Source organism: Pomacea canaliculata, linkage group LG1, assembly GCF_003073045.1.
Source record: "Pomacea canaliculata isolate SZHN2017 linkage group LG1, ASM307304v1, whole genome shotgun sequence".
Classification (NCBI taxonomy): Eukaryota; Metazoa; Mollusca; class Gastropoda; order Architaenioglossa; family Ampullariidae; genus Pomacea; species Pomacea canaliculata.
In genome coordinates, this window is record NC_037590.1 from 29,506,323 (window position 1) to 29,524,705 (window position 18,383).

Genomic DNA, 18,383 nt, shown 5'->3' on the forward strand with positions numbered 1-18,383 from the left:
CCTCTGGAAAGCAGCTCGCGTCACTCTTTCCTTACCCCAGGAGGTGCCAGTTTTAGCAGACTATAGGTAGGTAAGTGTCGCATGCTGCTGGGGTGGCCGTGGAAGGTGGGGGGGGAGGCCCGGGGGTTGGTGTGGCCAGTCCACCCGCTTCGCATCATACGATATACGCTAAAGACCATACTCAGCATGCGACAAAAGCTGTCCTGACTTGAGTCGCTGGGTAGCTACAGGACTTTTCCTGTCGCCGTTCTTACCGGCTGATGGCTTGCAGGCCAGTACGCAGATGTGCTGCGAGGATCGAGGTCTCTGTATATGTATGCAGAGGGGTGGGCGAGAGACTAACCTGTTAAATTTTTGTCATGTGGGGTTTTGATCTTTAATGTGGTGGTTTGTTGTTAGTGACTTCGATTGAGTGTGTTACGGAGATTGCTTTGCACTTACTTGGAGGACCAGCTGTGACGGGGAGTGGGGGTGTCTATAGCTCGATCATGGCCGAAAGGGCTTTGTACCTATGGTGTCTCGTTTTTCTGCAAGCTCAGATTGTGTTCCATCATCTTTAATTATCAACCCTCGAATTGTGTTCCATTGTCACCCAACCGTGGAACTGTCAACGAATTGTCGGCCAAGCGCTGAATCACAGGTCGTAGCGAGGACGGATTATTCTTTTGGTTGCTGGCCACTGAAGTGATATTAAGGGACAATGGACGGCTGTTTGAACCTGTGACTTAGTGTTGCGACTAAGAGCTAGGTGGGGGGGTGGGGGTCTTCTGTCGTGTTTATAATTAAGCCCACCCATTATAGTTCCATTTGTCTGTGGAAGTATTTACTTGCATGTGTGTTTTATAACATTTCCACCGCCGGAGGGGTTTTCTTTTGTTTGTTTCGTTTCTATTATCTGATTTGTTAGCTAGCTGCAGTGTCAGCCATAAAAATTGTTATGTCCAGTGGCATCAGCTAAGAAAATTTTTCTTGTGACACCAGAATGGAAAATCTGCTGATACAGAGCATCAGAAGTGAAAACTGAAAAATTATACATGTTGATCTGTTCCCTGAGGAAAGAGGGTTGGCCAACAAGATATTGGGGACCCATTGAAGGGCAGTTTCTTGTTCTGTTGATTAATTCTTGGCGATTACTTAAAGTGAAGACGTCTCTAAAAGATCGTCAGAGGCTGGAAGTTTATTTCCTTTCCTCTGACAGCCAGAATGAATTTATAAAGTGCTGTATTAGCAAGTTAGCCAGTGAACCAAACCAGTTTCACTGCTTGACGGTAGCGCAGTTGAGGTTCCTAACCAGAGTGGTGACCAGACTGCGAACAGAGTCATTTGTCCCATGTTCCCTTATTCTATGCTAAAATATGTGCACTGAGGTGCAAGAAAGATTTCTAGAATTTGTTGACTGTAACAAGAAAACTGGACAAAACAAAGAAATAAAAGCAAAGTTTATTCACCATAAACTTAGAAAGCACCACGCATCATTGTCAAACTGTCATGAGCAAAGCTTTGACAATGGCAGCAATATGCAATACATTCATTCTCTCATGGTGTGGAAGTTTCACAAAAATGTGATGGTATATTGGCAAGGATGTGCAAACTCTTTTACTCATAGATAGTCCTTTAGCAATATACTCTCCTTGTGCTTATCCTTCTCTCAAACTGTGTGGGGTTTGTGCTGCTGAATGTTATCCAGAACTGTGCAATATATTTAGAAGAAAAATTTGACAGACGCCATTGACTGTTCTCTGCTCTTCTTATCTAATACACATTGGTCAGCTAGGGTAGCCAGCATGAAACCATTTGCAGTACGCCCTCCAGGTTAAAGGTTCTTGAATTCGGACACGAGTTGAGTCTTACAGCTGAGCCTGTGCTATTGAATCCATACATATTCAAATTCTTTCTAGTGCATTGAATTCTTACATCCTTTATTTGGTTGAAAGTCCTCAAACTCGATTTAGAAGCACTATTCAACGAGCCAGAAACGCCACACTTGATGCTGAAGTTCAAAATGCACAAAGTCTCATTGAAGACCTAATTTGTTTGCGAGACAAGTGTGTATTGGAGCAAAAATGTTGTCAGCTCTGACGTGGGTGCCTCCTTGTACAGTATATGCATGGATGAATGAATAAGAAAACAAAACAAAACAAAAATTTCCTGATGACACAACAGTTGACACAGAGGACAGTTGCACTCCAGAAAATTACTTCATGTGGAACCTTTTTTCAAACTGTGGTCTGGATTTCTTCACTGACAACATGCTATCTTTTTTACAATGCTGCCAAGAACCTACTGGTAATGTTTGGAGTGATGTGGAAGTTTCAAAGGAAGAACGACAAAAATGTGCTGGGAGCATCACATTGGTGTATCGGGGCTTCCAAGCGTATATGTTCTCAATAAACTTCAGTAAATGGCAAAATTCTATTTTTGCATTTGTAGCATCTTTTTGGGCTGACATAATGCACTTCATTTCGGCTTCTATAAGGCATTCTTTTTTTTATCGGCACATTCATCATTTTAAAATTGTTTGAAAAAAGGATAACCCCAAATCACATAAAATAATAATAACATATCTAGGGAACATCCAGAATATACCCAAAAAACATTTGGGATATACCTAGAAAACATGTATATTTAATCCAAGAATCACCTCATGGGGTTTCACATATATGTTTGGGTAACACTGGGACCTTGCATTGCATTCGGAGGTAAAGCAAAGGTCCCAGTGAAAGCCCTTTTACACTTTGGGCTGTCTCACTTGGAAATGCCGCATGCCCCCACACATAGGAGCCAGATGTCCCCAGTTTTCCTGTGCTACTAGAGTACATGTTGTTACAATGATGTGTCAAGATCAGGTTAAGAGTGCTGGGAGTGAAAGTTTGGTTTTCCAGAACAATGGACTTTATTCACAGCGTGGAATTTTGAAATCCGTAAAGTGCTACTGTTTTATTTTTGGGGCAGTGGGTGCACTTTTACACATTCCAGTGGGAATATGTAATTGTATGAGTGTGGTGCTGTATTTAACATTTCTTTTTTCTTTTTTATCGTTCTAGAAAGACAGATAAAAGAGGGTGCAGTGTGTGTAAAGTACATAGCACCTGCTGTAAACCAGTCATATGCACTAAATAAGCCCATTTATTATCATTATTAATATTTAAAAGAGTGGTTGTTTTAATTAGTTTTTCGTATCGGTCATTGTATCGGCTTTGAGAAATGTTTGCAAAATTAAGGGTTTCAGGTATCTCAAAATCTAGAATCTGTTGAACATTTAAATGAGATCCCAGAATGTTCACACCAAGAGTTAGAGAAAGTTAATCTTGGTAGATACTGGTTCTGACTCCGGGCTATATAGATGTTTCACGTGAACAATAGATTTTTTTCTCCACCACTTCAGTAGTTTCAAATATTTTTTAGTTAGAAATGAGAAAATTGCATACAAGCATATTCTTTTCCCCTGCATTTTTCAGTACATATTATATTTTCATAAATGATCTGTTTTATTCTGTTTTCATGCAGTTGAATTATAAAAGGCTTTCAGAAAATTAATGGATGATCATGAGTGAGAAATTGAACTGCCTATATTTCATTGTTTTTATAATATGCTATACAGAATATTCTTAATATTTCATTTCAGAAGTGAGAGTTAAGTTTGTTTCTTCCTATCAAGTCCCATCAATCCCAAACGTTGAATCCCTCAGTGTATTTCCAAAAACAAAACATTGTGAATGGTCTGGAAAAAGACCATCTAACTATATTCAGGAATCTATTCAAACATATAAAATACTTTTTACTACATTTTTTCTGCAGCTGTTGATATAATGATGGCACTTTCACTCAAAATAAATTAATGTTTCACTAAAGTACTTTGACTTTATTCTTTAATTTTAAATAATATAAAATTCCTGAGCATTAAAACATAAGAAACTCATTGGCATTGAATCTATAGTCCATATGATTTTCTTTTATGTGCAGTTAACTCCACTAGCTGAAAGCTGTGATTTTTGCTATAGAAGAATGTAGAAATGGCTGAAAATTAAAGCAAATAAACTACATTGATATTTTCACATTGTGCAGAATTGAGTCATCTATTTTGAGAACTGTAGTGGAAAGAAACAAATATGTATATATATGTTTCACATTTTAATGGAACTATACTCAAAATAATTCAGTATTTTAAAAATTCAACAGTAACACTGTAGAAGTTGTAGAAGTGTCAACAGGGAAGCATCCTTGGTATCACATATGCTAACCATAAATACAAATTATAACAGATGCAAAGTTGCAACGAAAAGTGCACAAGAAAGATATTTCTCTTTTTCTCACACATTTTACACATGCATGGATACATTTATGTAAAAGTGCATGCACATAATGTGCACAATGTTCAGATATACGTCCATGCATGCACTTATATACAACACGTGCATACACACACACTCTGCGCTTACCCACATAGGCACCATCTCTTACTCGTTCACCATCAGATTAACTTATAATGCTTTCGATGCAGCTCCATTGCAGAATACTGGCTGGATCACAAAATTGCAGAATGTGTGCCAGCACAAAGAAAACTTCACTAATGATATTGAAACAGCTAATACATTTTACTGGACTGCAGGACAGCGTTGTAACAGCATTGCTCCACTATGTCCTCATTAAAAAAACAATTTTCTTATTGAAACTTTGAAGCTGTATTCAGACTCTTGTCTGAAAGCATCTGGACCACTTGCGACAAATTTTACAAATATCTACTTTGATCTTGCAGTTTGTCCCGTGGTCTTTATATAGTATAGTGCCTCAGATCTGATGAGAAAAGCAGCCTGGAGTTAAAATTAGTTCTCACAAAGTTATTGGTATATTGCCTTTAAACAGGTCTTTAAAATCTGCTTCTAGTGAGCATTAATACTGCTGCTTGCCTTTTCATCTGTCTCTACAGCTGCCTGCTTATTTAAGTAGCCGTTTAACTAGTAATGCTATTTCACAAAACATTCTCAGATCAATTTTCATTTCTGTACAAGAAATTACATGTGAGAGATTTATGACAAGCTTTATCATCATGAAAATGAACATAGTGTAGCCATGTGACAAATATGCATAATACAGCTATTATTTGGCATTTTAACATGTTCACCTTGCCTATGACATCATAATCAGAGCTGTCTTGCAGACACATAGCAGCAGATCATTTGTGCTGAAGTAGTTTTCATCTTGGAGCACAAGCATGTAAACAGAGCTAAGTCACAGGTATGACGTGATTGAGCTCCAGGTCTTTATGTTTGTTTTTGGCAGTCAGATGGCTGGCAGTAGACAGAAATCCATATCACAACCGACCTTAGCAAGTCTTGCAAACAGTTCTCAATGACCAAAAAAGAAATCCTTCTTTATATTTTTAAATAAGCATATATAGCCATCTTGCAGAGAGTCAACATTAAGATGTAATATTATTTTGAATGCACAGTTGAAATGGTGTCACTTCTGGTAGCAGAAAATAGGGGAGAGGAGGAGGAAGCAGTTCTCAGTGACTCCTCATTATGTATTTACAACCCTACACAAACACAACTGCTGTGCGACATTGCCCACATGATAAGCTGTGCATGACAAATGTCTTCCTGAGTAGGAGTTGCAAGTTTGTGTGGAAATACAGAAGACCACAGCTGTTGCTTCAGGAGATTTTGCAGGTGAAAGACTCCTCCAAAAGCTTGCAGTGTGAAACTAAGCTGCTACACAAGTTCTGTTGTGAAGTTTACAAAAAAAAAAAAAAAAAAAAAGAAATTAGAAATCATGATCCCATCCAGATGTCTCATCTGGAGGAATATCTTTGTCTAATGGGTAACTGTCAAAATTGCTGAAGTCTGCAGGACCTTTGACCTGAAAAAGAAAAGAGTTAATAAGCAAGTTGAAGAGGTCATTTTTAAAAAATGTATCTATATCATATATGTACCCTGATCTATATCATTTTAAAAGAAAAAAATGGAAATAAAAAGTAATGACATGGACTAAACAAGTGTAGACCGGTCAAAACATTGGCTTATTTATGACCTCGAAGACAGATTTGATTTTGAAAATGTAGTTATAAAATAGATTTTCACAGTGATCTTTAAAGAAAAAAGCTGTCAGATTTACAGTTTTGTCACATAATTCTTTTGCTTTTGATTACAATTTAAATATGTAAGAGCCACAAGAATGTGGTTGTGGTGAGGTAGCTGTGACATCAATAGGTTTTTTTTTTCTTTTTTAAAAGAAGTGGATAAAAATAAGAAGAAATAATTTAGGTGTGAAAAAGCTGCAGACACAGATCGAGGGGCTCTAGTGGTCTTGGTTATTATGCATATGGAGCTGGAACAATTAAAGTATTTGGGTGTCATGACACCAGTTAGCAAACGGCTCCAGTCTTGTATAAATCTGCATTAGTGATTTTGGAGTAAGGCAGAGTGGCAGCAGACGGAATTGGTGTTTTACGCCGTGCCAGCAACTGAGGCTATATTACGGCAAGGCAGCCAGCCCTGTAAACAGATGTCACGTGCAGAGAAAGAACAGCGTGCCCCAGACGAGAAATGAACTCAGGGCAGCCAACCTTCACTGTATTGGTGACAGGCGCTAACCGTTGCGCCACCGGACCATTCTCAAGGCAGGTGGCACTCAAACTTTTGAGGGATCAGGCTAACAGAGGGAAGGTAGTTTCTATATCTAGTTCTTAACCTAAATAAACTATACAGGGTTATTGATTTTCATACATTGCTGACAGCTTGTTTGTGATTCACAACAAATCCAGCTATTTACATTTTCATTCTGAAATGTTTTTACAATTGCCTGCCCTAGTAAAAGTATTACCTTGGGAACAATGGGAGGTATGATTGTTCTGTTGATCAGACCATCCCAGTCAAATCCTTGAAACCATCTGCAATAAGAAATAATATTAATACCCAGAGAACAGTAAGGGACTAAAAATAGGTGAAGTTAAAGTGTAATGATTGTTTCTGAACTATCTGGTCTGTTTTATTCCATTCCTTCTTCCATCTCTAATATTTCTTATCTTACTTTTGTATCCTTTAGAGTTCTGAGACCCTCCACCAACCCACCCACCCACACAAAAAAACCAAAACTCCAAAGCTTCTGAAAACAAAATAATCCTGTCAATATTAATCGACAATGTTCTATATAATTTCTATAGCTGCAAACCATCTCCAAGCAAAAACATGTTTCTAAATTAAAAGAAAGAGTCATCATTATCATCAGACTTCTTGGGCATTTCCCAGTTGTAAAAGTAGCTCAGTGGGTTTACAAAAGAACAACATACACAAATAACACAAAGATCGACTTAAACTAAACAAAGCATATACATTCATGGACTGAAACAGAGCAACAAATATACTCAGCATTAAAGTATAGAATCAAGATATGCAGTCAAGGTAAGGTGGAGAAAAGTTTTTTCAACACTAGTGTTTTGAATAAACTTCTGCGGGGCAAAAGGGCATCATGACACCAAGGAAGCATTAGTGAACGTGACAGATCTACGAAGTACATTGAGCAAGATGGCACAAAACACACTATATCATCAGGAGCTGTTTACATGTTTTGATGCACAGATATGAAATGTCGAGAAAAAGCAGATAAGAAAGAAATGAAGATTACATGGTCTATCACTTAGAAAAGGTTAAATTTGCACAAAAAATGGGATTTTGTGTCGAAAAATAGTATAGTACAACTAAAAACTGACTCACTTGTTTTTCTTAATATCGATGATGCCATTCTTCCCATAGCCAAGTCGTTCAGCAGGGTTATCCCGGCACAGTTTTTTTATCAAGAGGCTTGCAGTGCGCGAAATCTTTTTGGGAAACTCTATTGCATCAATACCCTAAGACAGCGGATAACAGATCAATCATAATTAAATCAATAGTTAATAGCTAAAAGTGTTGTTCCTAGTTAAATTATGGGGAAAACATCAGAAATAGCTAAAGTTGCCTTTGTTCTTTATGCAGATGCAAATCATATTAATTTCAATAAAATCCAATTAGTTATATTGGTTACAATAAAATGCAAATCTCAAGCTTTTCACTCTAAAAAATGTTTAAAAGTTACTTGTTTTATTGAAGTAAGCACCTTGAGATAAAAACTGGCATTAAATCAGTATAGTTATCCCTATGACTAAATTCTCTGCATTTTTTTCTGTGGCTAAGTTTGTATAGGTGATGATGGCAGACAATTTGACCTGCCTTTTTTCCATTACTACAAATTTCAGATTATAAGCTGCGACTTTTTTTCCCAGTTTTCAACCCTGTCCAGCTTGTTTGTGGATGCAGCTTGTTTGCAGGTTAATTTCCAATTAATTTTTAGATGAGCTCCGTGTTAATGTGTTAATTCTTCATTTTGCTATAGTGTTAACTATTTACATTTTTCGATCAAAGCTGCATATAATTGAAGCATTTAAATCTTTTGCTCAAGCACACACTCTCATCATGCCAAATTTGAGATGAAATATCTATAATGCAGCTTTCAAAGGTAACCGACCTGACCATTGAAAATGCTGTGTATATTTTTGGCTTATAAACCAGTGTGGCTTATCTGTGAATAGAGATTTTTGAAAAAATGTAGTGGGTGCGGTTCATATATACAGGTGAGCTCAACAGACCAAAATTTATGGAAAATAGTAAGCAATGGCAGCAATGTCTTGTGGCAAGCGTACTGGAAAACCGTTTCCAAGACTGTTTATATAGAGACTACCATGGTGAATTACAAAAGTTTACATTGTGGAGTATAGGGCATACCACTAATCTGTCCCTAAGTAACAGGTAATATGTTAATTCAGCTGCTAAGCAGTGCTGTCCAACCTTGAGAATTATGTTGTAGGTCTTCATTGGGTCTGCACCTGTGAATGGTGGGGTGCCAGTTAGCAGTTCATACATCAGGATTCCAAGAGACCAATAGTCTGCTGAATGGTCATGACCCTTGTTCAGGATGACCTCAGGAGAAACATATTCTGGGGTTCCACAGAATGTCCAGGTTTTCCTTCCAACTCCAATTTTCTTTGCAAAACCAAAGTCAACCTGTTTTAAAAAATCAAATACTCAGCACCACAGTCTTGTTTCGTTCACACCACTTTGTGGTTGTTCAAATGCCCGCTAACAAATAATATGCAAACTCAAGAAATCTAATTATAAAATCTTGTTCATATACAGACCAGTTTGATGAAACCTTCACTGTCCACCAGCAGGTTCTCAGGTTTGAGGTCTCTGTAGATGATGCCTTTGGAATGCAAGTAATGGAAGGCCTCCAGGACACAGCCTACACAGAACCTTGCTGTCAAGTCATCAAAACAGCTCCTATGCAAAGTTTGAAAAGATATATGAACAAATCTTTAGCAAATTGTAAATGACTAAACCAGCTGGAACCACATCTATGTTATTTGATTAACCACTAATTCATATATTTCTACCTACATATCTATTATTTACATGCATGGCACATGGCACCATTATTATTAAATGGTACATATGAGGAAATATTGAAACAGGTATTTCAACATAAGGATTCAGAAGAATTTTTTAATCTTAATTCGACCTAACTATACTTAATCTGTTTCTAACAGGATGGCACAAAATATGGCTGGCTGCTTTGTTGTTGCTTGCCAACAGCTGGAATAATAATTATGGTGGGCTGGTCGTGTTTCTGCAAGGGGTCTGGCTCACTTGTCTCGGAGAATGGTCCAGAGTTCTCCACCTAGGCACAGCTCCATCAACATGTAGACATATTTTCTGTCCTTGAATGTCTTGTACAGCCTGCAGTTCAACAATGCTAGCATAAAACAGTTTTGAGTGTAATCTATCAAACAGCTTTCTAGTTTACTTCTAAATGCACACAAAAACAAAAAAGGAGTTGATCTTAACTTAATCACATATCCAATTATCTGTCCACTGCACATTTCATATGCTTCAAATTTTGATCCTCTAAGCTGTGCAACAGTGGAGCCATTTCATATTAAGAAACTGATGAATTTGCCTGTTTTAGTGCTACCAAGATTCAAATAACTCTAAATACAACAAATACATGAAACTTAGAACATTTCAAAACTTTTGACATTCACTTGTTCTGTATTTTGATCTCACACAACATCTCTCTACATATGAAAAAAAAGAAACCCAAATTTAGTGTCTTAATGACAGAAACTGAAGCATGCAAGTGTTTACCCCATGGTGCAGCATGCACAATCTGGACCCACAACATTTGCATAGGTCTGATCTACTGGTTTGACATATTCTTATGTCTAATCATGAGTCCCTTGCTCAGCATCTCCTATGGTGTGCTGCAAGACACAGCGCCTTACCTGACAACAAAAGGTGTTTTGGCCTCCAGCATGATGGTCTTCTCTGAGAAGACATGCTCTTGCTGACGGGTATCCACAATATGTTTCTTCTTCATACACTTTAGAGCATATGTCCGATTCTTGTCATGAGTCAGTTGCACCTAAAGCAACAAAGTAGCTCATTATGGTTTTGTCTATAGGTGTAAGTGAATGAAATGCATTTTATTTCATGCAAATTTAAAGAAAATTAGACAGCCTTTTCTATTAATTCTTTGCAAAGTTTTGTTTGTAAGGTTTACATGCATTCCTAACATTTTTATTTTGAAATATTGTTTGGAATTGTGTTAGTCTCTTATTCAGGTTACAATGTTTTCCAGTATAAATTGAGTATAATGTTAATAATTTCATGAAGACAGGCAGAATGCATGGAAATAAATAAGAAAATGGTTGTTCTCTTATCTATCACTTACCAGCTCAACTCTTCCAAAACCACCCACACCAAGCGTTGCCACAAGCTCAAGATCATGTAGAGTAATGTTTTCAAACTCTTTGCTAATGGCACTGGACTGTGCCTGAAGATCACTGCTCACTCTGTTGATCATCATAATTTTTATAATAAAAGAAGATGCAATGATTCTGGATATCTCATTGCTATTTTGTATTTAAGGAAGCAACTTAAAAAAATTCCCTGTGAAACTTAGCTTCCACTCTCCCATTATTTGATTTCTGCTATTGTTGAGAAATGTTATTAAAAATCAAACCTACAGTTTTCTTTTTAGAAAGGTAATAATAATAGCTTTGGTCATTTTTAATTATTCAGATTTCGTCACTTGTTAATGGTGTTCTGAAATCTGTTAAAATGTAACTAGATATGACATGACATCTTTAATGCCAATGATTTGTGGTCATTATGAAAACAACAGTAACGTATAGGCAAATGGATATTTTCATGGAATTGGAACTTAAGAATAATATGGTTGTCATGCATATTCTCTTACCAAAGGGACACGACCATAATTATATTTATAGGTATGTTTATTATACTTCCACCCATCTATACATACACACATCTATAAGTAGTGGAAACATTACCTGCTGAATAGTATAACTATAAATAATAACATAAAAGACTTATTAAAAACAAACATTAAGTGTTACTCTGAGGATCCTCAGTGTTTAAGAATACTACTGATAGCAGAACATCTGTGGATGTTCATGTCCATTTACTTGAACACTATGCAAAGTACATCCACAATGCTCAGGTATACATGTGAGTACCTGTAGGGTAAGTGAAAGCCTCAAAGGACTAAAATGTGAGGTCTTGAAGCACACACTAATTAATCATTGGCTAAAGCACACTATTTGTGAGACAGCCAAGCAAGTATATAACATCTGTCGGACAGGTCGATCATAAGTATTGAAGGTGGCCTTTGTATTCTTAAATTTCAGACAAGAATTATGAAGATGATCTGTTTCTTACAATACTCCAGTGTAAACACAGTGCCGACCAGAATATATACTTGTATGTTTTGACAATATTCATGCAAGTCATGCATGAGATGTATAGCAGTCACAGAACGAAGTCTTTCTCAGGCTCCAGACTGATAGATGATGTAAATACATTTGTCTTTACATCTACCATTTGGGGAGCGTTGCTAAGTTGTCTGCTAGCTAGAAAAAATGCATGAACCATTTTGTGCAGGGGTAAAAAAGCTGAGAGGGACTCACATGGGAGCTAGACAGTAATGTTGTGAAACGATGCTAATGGTTCCTCATTTCCCCCAATACAGATCCTAGACATCTACAGAAGTGTTAGCAATGGTACTGTCCATAGTTTTGTTCGCATCTCTTTTGTCGCATTTAGTCTCCCCACCCCTATCCCCTGACTCTGCCGGGTCTCCTCCCTTCATGCATGTAGTTATCATATAATTACTGAAACCAGTGATCATTCTGCAAGGCACAAAACTGGAGTCGTTATCTTCGATGTATAGACAACTGATGTCTGCAATGATCATCTAAGTTCTACCATTTGCGATTCATTTCTGAAACAATCTTAGGTCCCACTTCTCATCACTTCTTTATGACACTTCAGACAGGCAGCTGTACCCTATACTCCCATTTTGCTGAAGCTCATGCAACCAATAAGCGCCTTCAAAATGTGTCATGAACTGTGCATTGAAGTACTGTAGATCACCAACGTTTTGCTGGCACTTAAATAAACTTGTCTGAGGCAATGCTATGTAAGAATTAAAAAAGATGTGCAGTGGGTATGGGGTAGTAGAGCTAGGAGGACGGTTAACAAGAGTAGATGCGATAATGACAATTGAACATGATCGATGACTATAATCGTGCTCGCGTACCGGGATCAAGCGACTGCATGGTTGCATGATTCCTGGTGTGAGACTTCTGCGAGCACAGCTCACTCCCACGTCACTGCTCTTTAGGTAGTGCCCGCGCCTCTCAATCTGTAGAAAAGCTCTTGTCAACGACTCTTTCAGCCTTCTACTTTTTCAAGTACATGGAGCTGCATTTATGTCTGTCAGGCTCTCTTCGTTCTCCCTACTCAGTCACAAGAAGGTGCATGGTGTAACAGACAGCTGTTGTACATGTCGTAGGGTAACGACTGATCCCTGAGACAAGTGCCCTTAATGGCTACTAGCAGCAAGTGAAACTTCACATTGCGTTCGTAGCCCAAGACAGGACAAACACTAGGCGCGACAGGTCTTTCTTCAGTGATACTCGTTATCGACAAGCTCACCTTCTTCCTTTTCCCTCATGTCTTCGAACATTAATTTACCCCTTTCTTCCAAGTCGTGAAGTTGACTAACGCTTCAATCAAAGGCACCAAAACGAATTCAAGAATCACTGGGAAATGTACAAAGAAGAGAGGGGGGGGGGGAGAACTTCAGAATCGACAAATGATAACATCCGGTTCACGAAGAGTATCTTTAAGAATTTATTTTATTTATCGTAATTAAGGACCTTCACTGGCATTAACCAATCGCAGGTATGGGTTTCGTTTAATCGTGTTTGCTACGACGGACGCAAATAAACCAACAGAATGAAGAATAGCTACAAAGCCAGCAATAACTAATAAGGTGGCAAGAGAAATACAGAAGTGAAGTGAAAGGAACTAGGAGTCTGTTAGATGACTAATCTAATAATACTCTGCTTTTCTTCAAATCAAATATAGTTCCCACCAATAATAGCTAGAATGAGTCTTAACGGAGAAGACTTAACAATTAAAAATATAAATATATCCTCTTACATGAATGTACACCTAGTGAACGGATCCTATAGTATGAAAACCGAAACCCAAATCTGATTAAACATTGCGTTTTCAGCTTAAATTGAAAAACTGGGAACTAGCAATTTAGAGATGATTTTACATCAGAAGCTGTCTACAATGGTAAGTATACACAAGCAAGCACACATACAACAACAACTATATAATTGCTTGCTATGCGAAAAGAGAAACATTTTAACAGCAAGTAAAATGAAGGCCAAAACTGCGCAATCCACTGATGTTTGAACTATTTTAAGTTTCGTAGCTTTAAAGAACAGGTAGTTAATTACTAAGGCTCCCTATAGAGAATGTATTATTTTGCACACATCTCCACTGGTGTTTCCTACAAAATACCGGTTCTCTGTTGTCCGTACGTTTCTCACACGAGGAACTCTTTCAGCTACTGGTTTTTGTGACCTGAAATTAGCACAGACACGTTAACCGATTCTTGCTTTAATTGTTCATAAGATATAAATTATCAACATTTTTAACAGTCACCTTTTCACATGCTATTGGCCAGAAACAATCTAAAATCAAGAATTAACTTGTAAAAATATCTGACGGATACTAAATAGATAACGTTCCATTGCTGACTGCAATAGTGCAAATATAATAAGTGCTTTCCAGCCAACATCTTTGTCAAGAAATATAAAGGCTTCGTTCTTCAGGCTTAAATACTGAAGAAAAAGAATAATGATCTGAATAATCCTGCTGGAAAAATGTTAGTGACATGCAATCTTTAGTTAGTTTTAATGATGACGTCCACATTCACAATAGTCGGCCACAGGCATAATAGTAACCTCTCAGACAACTCTCTACGTGCATGCTGTTCTCCACAAGCCAGCGAACTGAACGCCACGCTAACAGTCTTAATAATTATATAAGTTTCACAATTACAGTTTTTAGTTTTGTTAATATATATGTACTTATTTGTGGTCCTTAAAGGTAAGACATCAAAAGAAAGCAGCAGAAAATCACATCTTGACTAAAGCTGTTTTTGTTATAGTTGTTAATACTAATAATGAAACGGCAAAAAAGGATGTTATACTTTGCACTCAAGAAACTGCAAAAGGGAAGGAAAGGCATGTTACATATTTCTATGTGCAATCTCAAAGCTGATAATTTTAATCAATAAAATAATTCGAAGAATACTCTGTTTAAAGGCGAAACTCAATGACGCGAAAAGAAATTAAGCATACTTTGAGAGATAGCCACTGGAATATAACAAAAGAAGAATGATAAAAACATAAAGTAAAGAACGACACTCCGTAATTAAGAAATAAATATATAGTAGGAAATAAGTTAATTCCAATGAACAGCTCTATAACATTTAGAGTCCAGATTGCTAACTGAGTGAATTAGATGAGTATTAGTATCAGAAAAGTGTCCGTTTCACCATGGGAAATTTACGGTGCAATTTATTCGTGGAGAACGTGAAGGTTCACGAAACCCAGCTCTGGAGTTTTTTTTATCTCGTACTTTAATAACGAGTGCGATAGAACGATAAAAGGTCAACGACAACTTCCACATCAACAAGATTTAGTCTTTTTTGAAAGTTTAAATCGGGAAGTGTACATTTCTAGAGCTAGAAACAAAAATATTTGGCAGTTCAGTCCTTTGACAGACTAAATCTTAGTTTCATGTCGACTTTTCCCCGCGCAGTGTAGCATCCTCTCTCACACGTTCTACGCTCAAATGGGAACCTGCTTTGTCGCAGACAAGCTACAATTCGGTTTTTTTGTCATACATCAGCAGTCGAAATTCGTGTATACTACGCTAGTCTTAAGTAATGTGTAGCCGTTATACATGAACATATGTTTACACCCGTATTCGGATTCACTCTCATATAACAAACAAAAAAGTAAAAATAGACAATCACTGGCAAACATGTATGTGAGGTTGACACTAGACATTGTTCTCGTGTAGGGATATGCAGCATTACACCTGAAAAGACGTTTTAACAAATCAAACGAGTAGATGAGCTTTACTTACCTTTGTGCGCCGCGAGCTCTATCGCCATAATCCTTGTTTCTGAGTTCATTCAAATCACCTATCAGTTGGTTGAAAGACCTGCAAACACATTATGCAGAAAGTGAAAGCCAGTTACGTTGATCCTAAGCTGGTATTTAATTCGAAAAGTGTAAAACTTCAGTTACAGCGCTAGCAATCTATGGAGAAAGCTTTAAAAACTTCACACAAAAAAAAAAGAGAGGTGGTAGTAATTAAAACAGACTGGCGCAAGTACCTTAAAGAAGGAATCAGATTCAGATACAACTCTAATCGCGTGGCACAGAAGAAAGGAAACAGTAGAGCGAATGGACACTATGAAATTAACAGAAAGAAAAAAAAATCAAGCAACATTGACCCCGAAACAAAAACTACTCAAATCCTATTTTGAGCCGATCAGAAGACATAGCACGTGGAATAACTATCCGATTTGTCACCAGTTTATCCTGTGCTAAATGAAACTGGATTTATTAATGTGTAGATAGTGATGATAACTAGTCTAGGGGACTGGAGGGTGAAAGGATAGAAAGATGAACGAGGAAAATGACGACAGGAAGGATTAATCTCTTATTCTCCTCGACCTCTTCTGATTGTGGTGCACGACAAGGCATAAGCCACCTCCCCTTTCTATGGTTAACAATCATCAACACTCGTCATTTAATGTACATATCTCAATGCACTTTTTCACAGAGCATTGACCATCAAGAGAGCAATCTGCTAAAACCCCTTGATTAACATCTGTCTCCTTCCTATCTTGATCCTCATTATCATAGTGGCAACAACAACGACTAATAACAATAAACAAATTACACAGTTCGCCCCAGACGAAAAAAAGAACGTATTAATATAAAGTGAATGTTACACAGTATCATCTATTTCATAGAACCATTCTTTGTCGATCGGGCTGACCTGTCTCTGGCAATCTAGTGATAGACTGACACCACTTACTCTCTGTCTATCGTGAGGCACTCCACGCCGGGAGGTAGTGCTATACAGCTTGCAGTTCGTCGGTCATCGCTGGAAAAAGGGAAGCAGACAAGTTAATACCACTTTTACAGTCACTGAGATAACAATTTTCAGGCAACAAAGCAGCATGAATGCACTGATACGCTACAGCAAAGATTATAAAAGGTTTCATGTTACACGTCTACAGTTTATGTCATAACAGATGATCAATAAATAACGGTGGTATTTTTTTTCGCCTAGTCTCCCTTTCAGTTCAGTTTATGTACCTCCCCCATACTCTCTCTCTCTCATATTATTTAAATTATAAGTTGCAATACCCCATCAATCAAAAAGAAATGAAAATTCCTTTTTCAAATTATACAAGGTGTCTGCTGATCTATCAGATGAGCATCACCTTGCAGCGATAGCTGAGAAACGAATCAGCTGCAGATCTTCGATCGAGCTTGCCGAACAGGAAAAACAAATCTTACTCAACACCTACCATCACTTTGACTTGCCTTAAAAGTGCTTTTTCGCCAAAGTAGTCTCCTTTCTGCAGTTTCGTATTTCCTGTGGTACAGGAGAACTGGCAACGGTTTGGACGACCTTGACCTGTAATGATAATGATGATGATGACTTTTACAGGAATAGCCATGATTTAAGTAATGGATTTTGAATGCTACTGGCGAACAGAAAATGTATAAGATGTGTACAAGATGTAAATAAAGATGTGTACAACGATGGTAACGGGAGTTAAATATATATTTCCTAGAACATACAGGTGAAACAAATGTAACTGAAAATGACACTAACTTCTCTATTGTTTTTATTTATTTTTAGGGAGGAACACTTCATATTAATGTAGGCAAACCATCATCTCTAACGAAACTAGATTTAGGTATTACTGTGTTTCGGTGGCCATATTTTATAGACACCGCAAGCGCAATGCTATCATCAATGTATGTGTTATACAAATATTACAGCGAAGAAAGAATGCTGCGGAAAAGCGGGTGGAGGGATCCAGAGATATGATGAAGTAGGTTTTGACAGTGTCCGTGTCGATATTATTTAAGCAGCAGGCTGGCGGATACAAATGCCTCGTCTTCGTAACGTCATAGCTGCGGTTGCAAACGATTTTTTTCAAAAAAAAAATTCATACAATGCAACGATACTTCAGCTAACAAACCTGCTAGCCAGATTATCAAGGAACGGCACTACTGTATATTTATTTACTGAACAGATGTATTTAGAAAGTGTTAAATCTTAGCGCTCACTGACCTCTCCTTTGTTGATTATAAAAAAAGAGTCACCAGTGCAGCCTTCGCGAATAATGTATTCCCCTTCATGGAAGAAGTCCTGTTCACAGATGAAAATGTCCGTTAAAGAAACTAACATGTGATCAAAAATCAGCATCTGGCCTCAGAAATAAAATAAGGTAGTCCTTGTGGAACGACAACATATCGACAGGTCTACAATGATTTTAACATGTGAAAAGTGAGTGCAGGAAAGCTGAAGAGGGTCCTTTCACTGGACACTATGCCATGCCATCGGCAGAGGTAAACTCTATAATGAGTACGCACAGAGTTGGAATCGTAGTAGTATTTGTATGTATGCGCACTCAGTACCTTTGTCTGTTCTAGTAATATGTGTTGCTTTATTTCTGTAATTACAAGTGTTAGAATGTCAATGTTAGTCGCAGGCGAGATCATGGCAGCCGCGAAACGCAAGACGCAAAATTAATTCATGCACTTCAGATATCTACAGCCTCGTGAGTAAAACATGGGATACGGTATCTTTATTTATCGTCCAGAGAAGTAATCATTATCTTGGCATTCATGAATAGCCCAGATTTTG

At 37.6% G+C, this 18,383-nt stretch overlaps 1 protein-coding gene across 1 annotated transcript in view; it reads right to left on the minus strand.

Moving 5' to 3' along the window:
- Positions 1 to 3,852: 3,852 nt before the first annotated feature.
- LOC112565934 (cGMP-dependent protein kinase 1-like) overlaps positions 3,853 to 18,383 on the minus strand; it is a 57,841-nt gene continuing 43,310 nt past the window's right edge. Inside the window, 14 exon segments of the mRNA XM_025241838.1 lie at positions 3,853 to 5,859; positions 6,823 to 6,889; positions 7,713 to 7,846; positions 8,820 to 9,035; positions 9,170 to 9,311; positions 9,678 to 9,767; positions 10,313 to 10,452; positions 10,762 to 10,882; positions 14,626 to 14,640; positions 15,570 to 15,647; positions 16,533 to 16,601; positions 17,048 to 17,090; positions 17,093 to 17,141; positions 17,808 to 17,885. Of these exon segments, the coding sequence (XP_025097623.1) occupies positions 5,764 to 5,859; positions 6,823 to 6,889; positions 7,713 to 7,846; positions 8,820 to 9,035; positions 9,170 to 9,311; positions 9,678 to 9,767; positions 10,313 to 10,452; positions 10,762 to 10,882; positions 14,626 to 14,640; positions 15,570 to 15,647; positions 16,533 to 16,601; positions 17,048 to 17,090; positions 17,093 to 17,141; positions 17,808 to 17,885 (1,338 nt within the window). The 3' untranslated portion in view covers positions 3,853 to 5,763.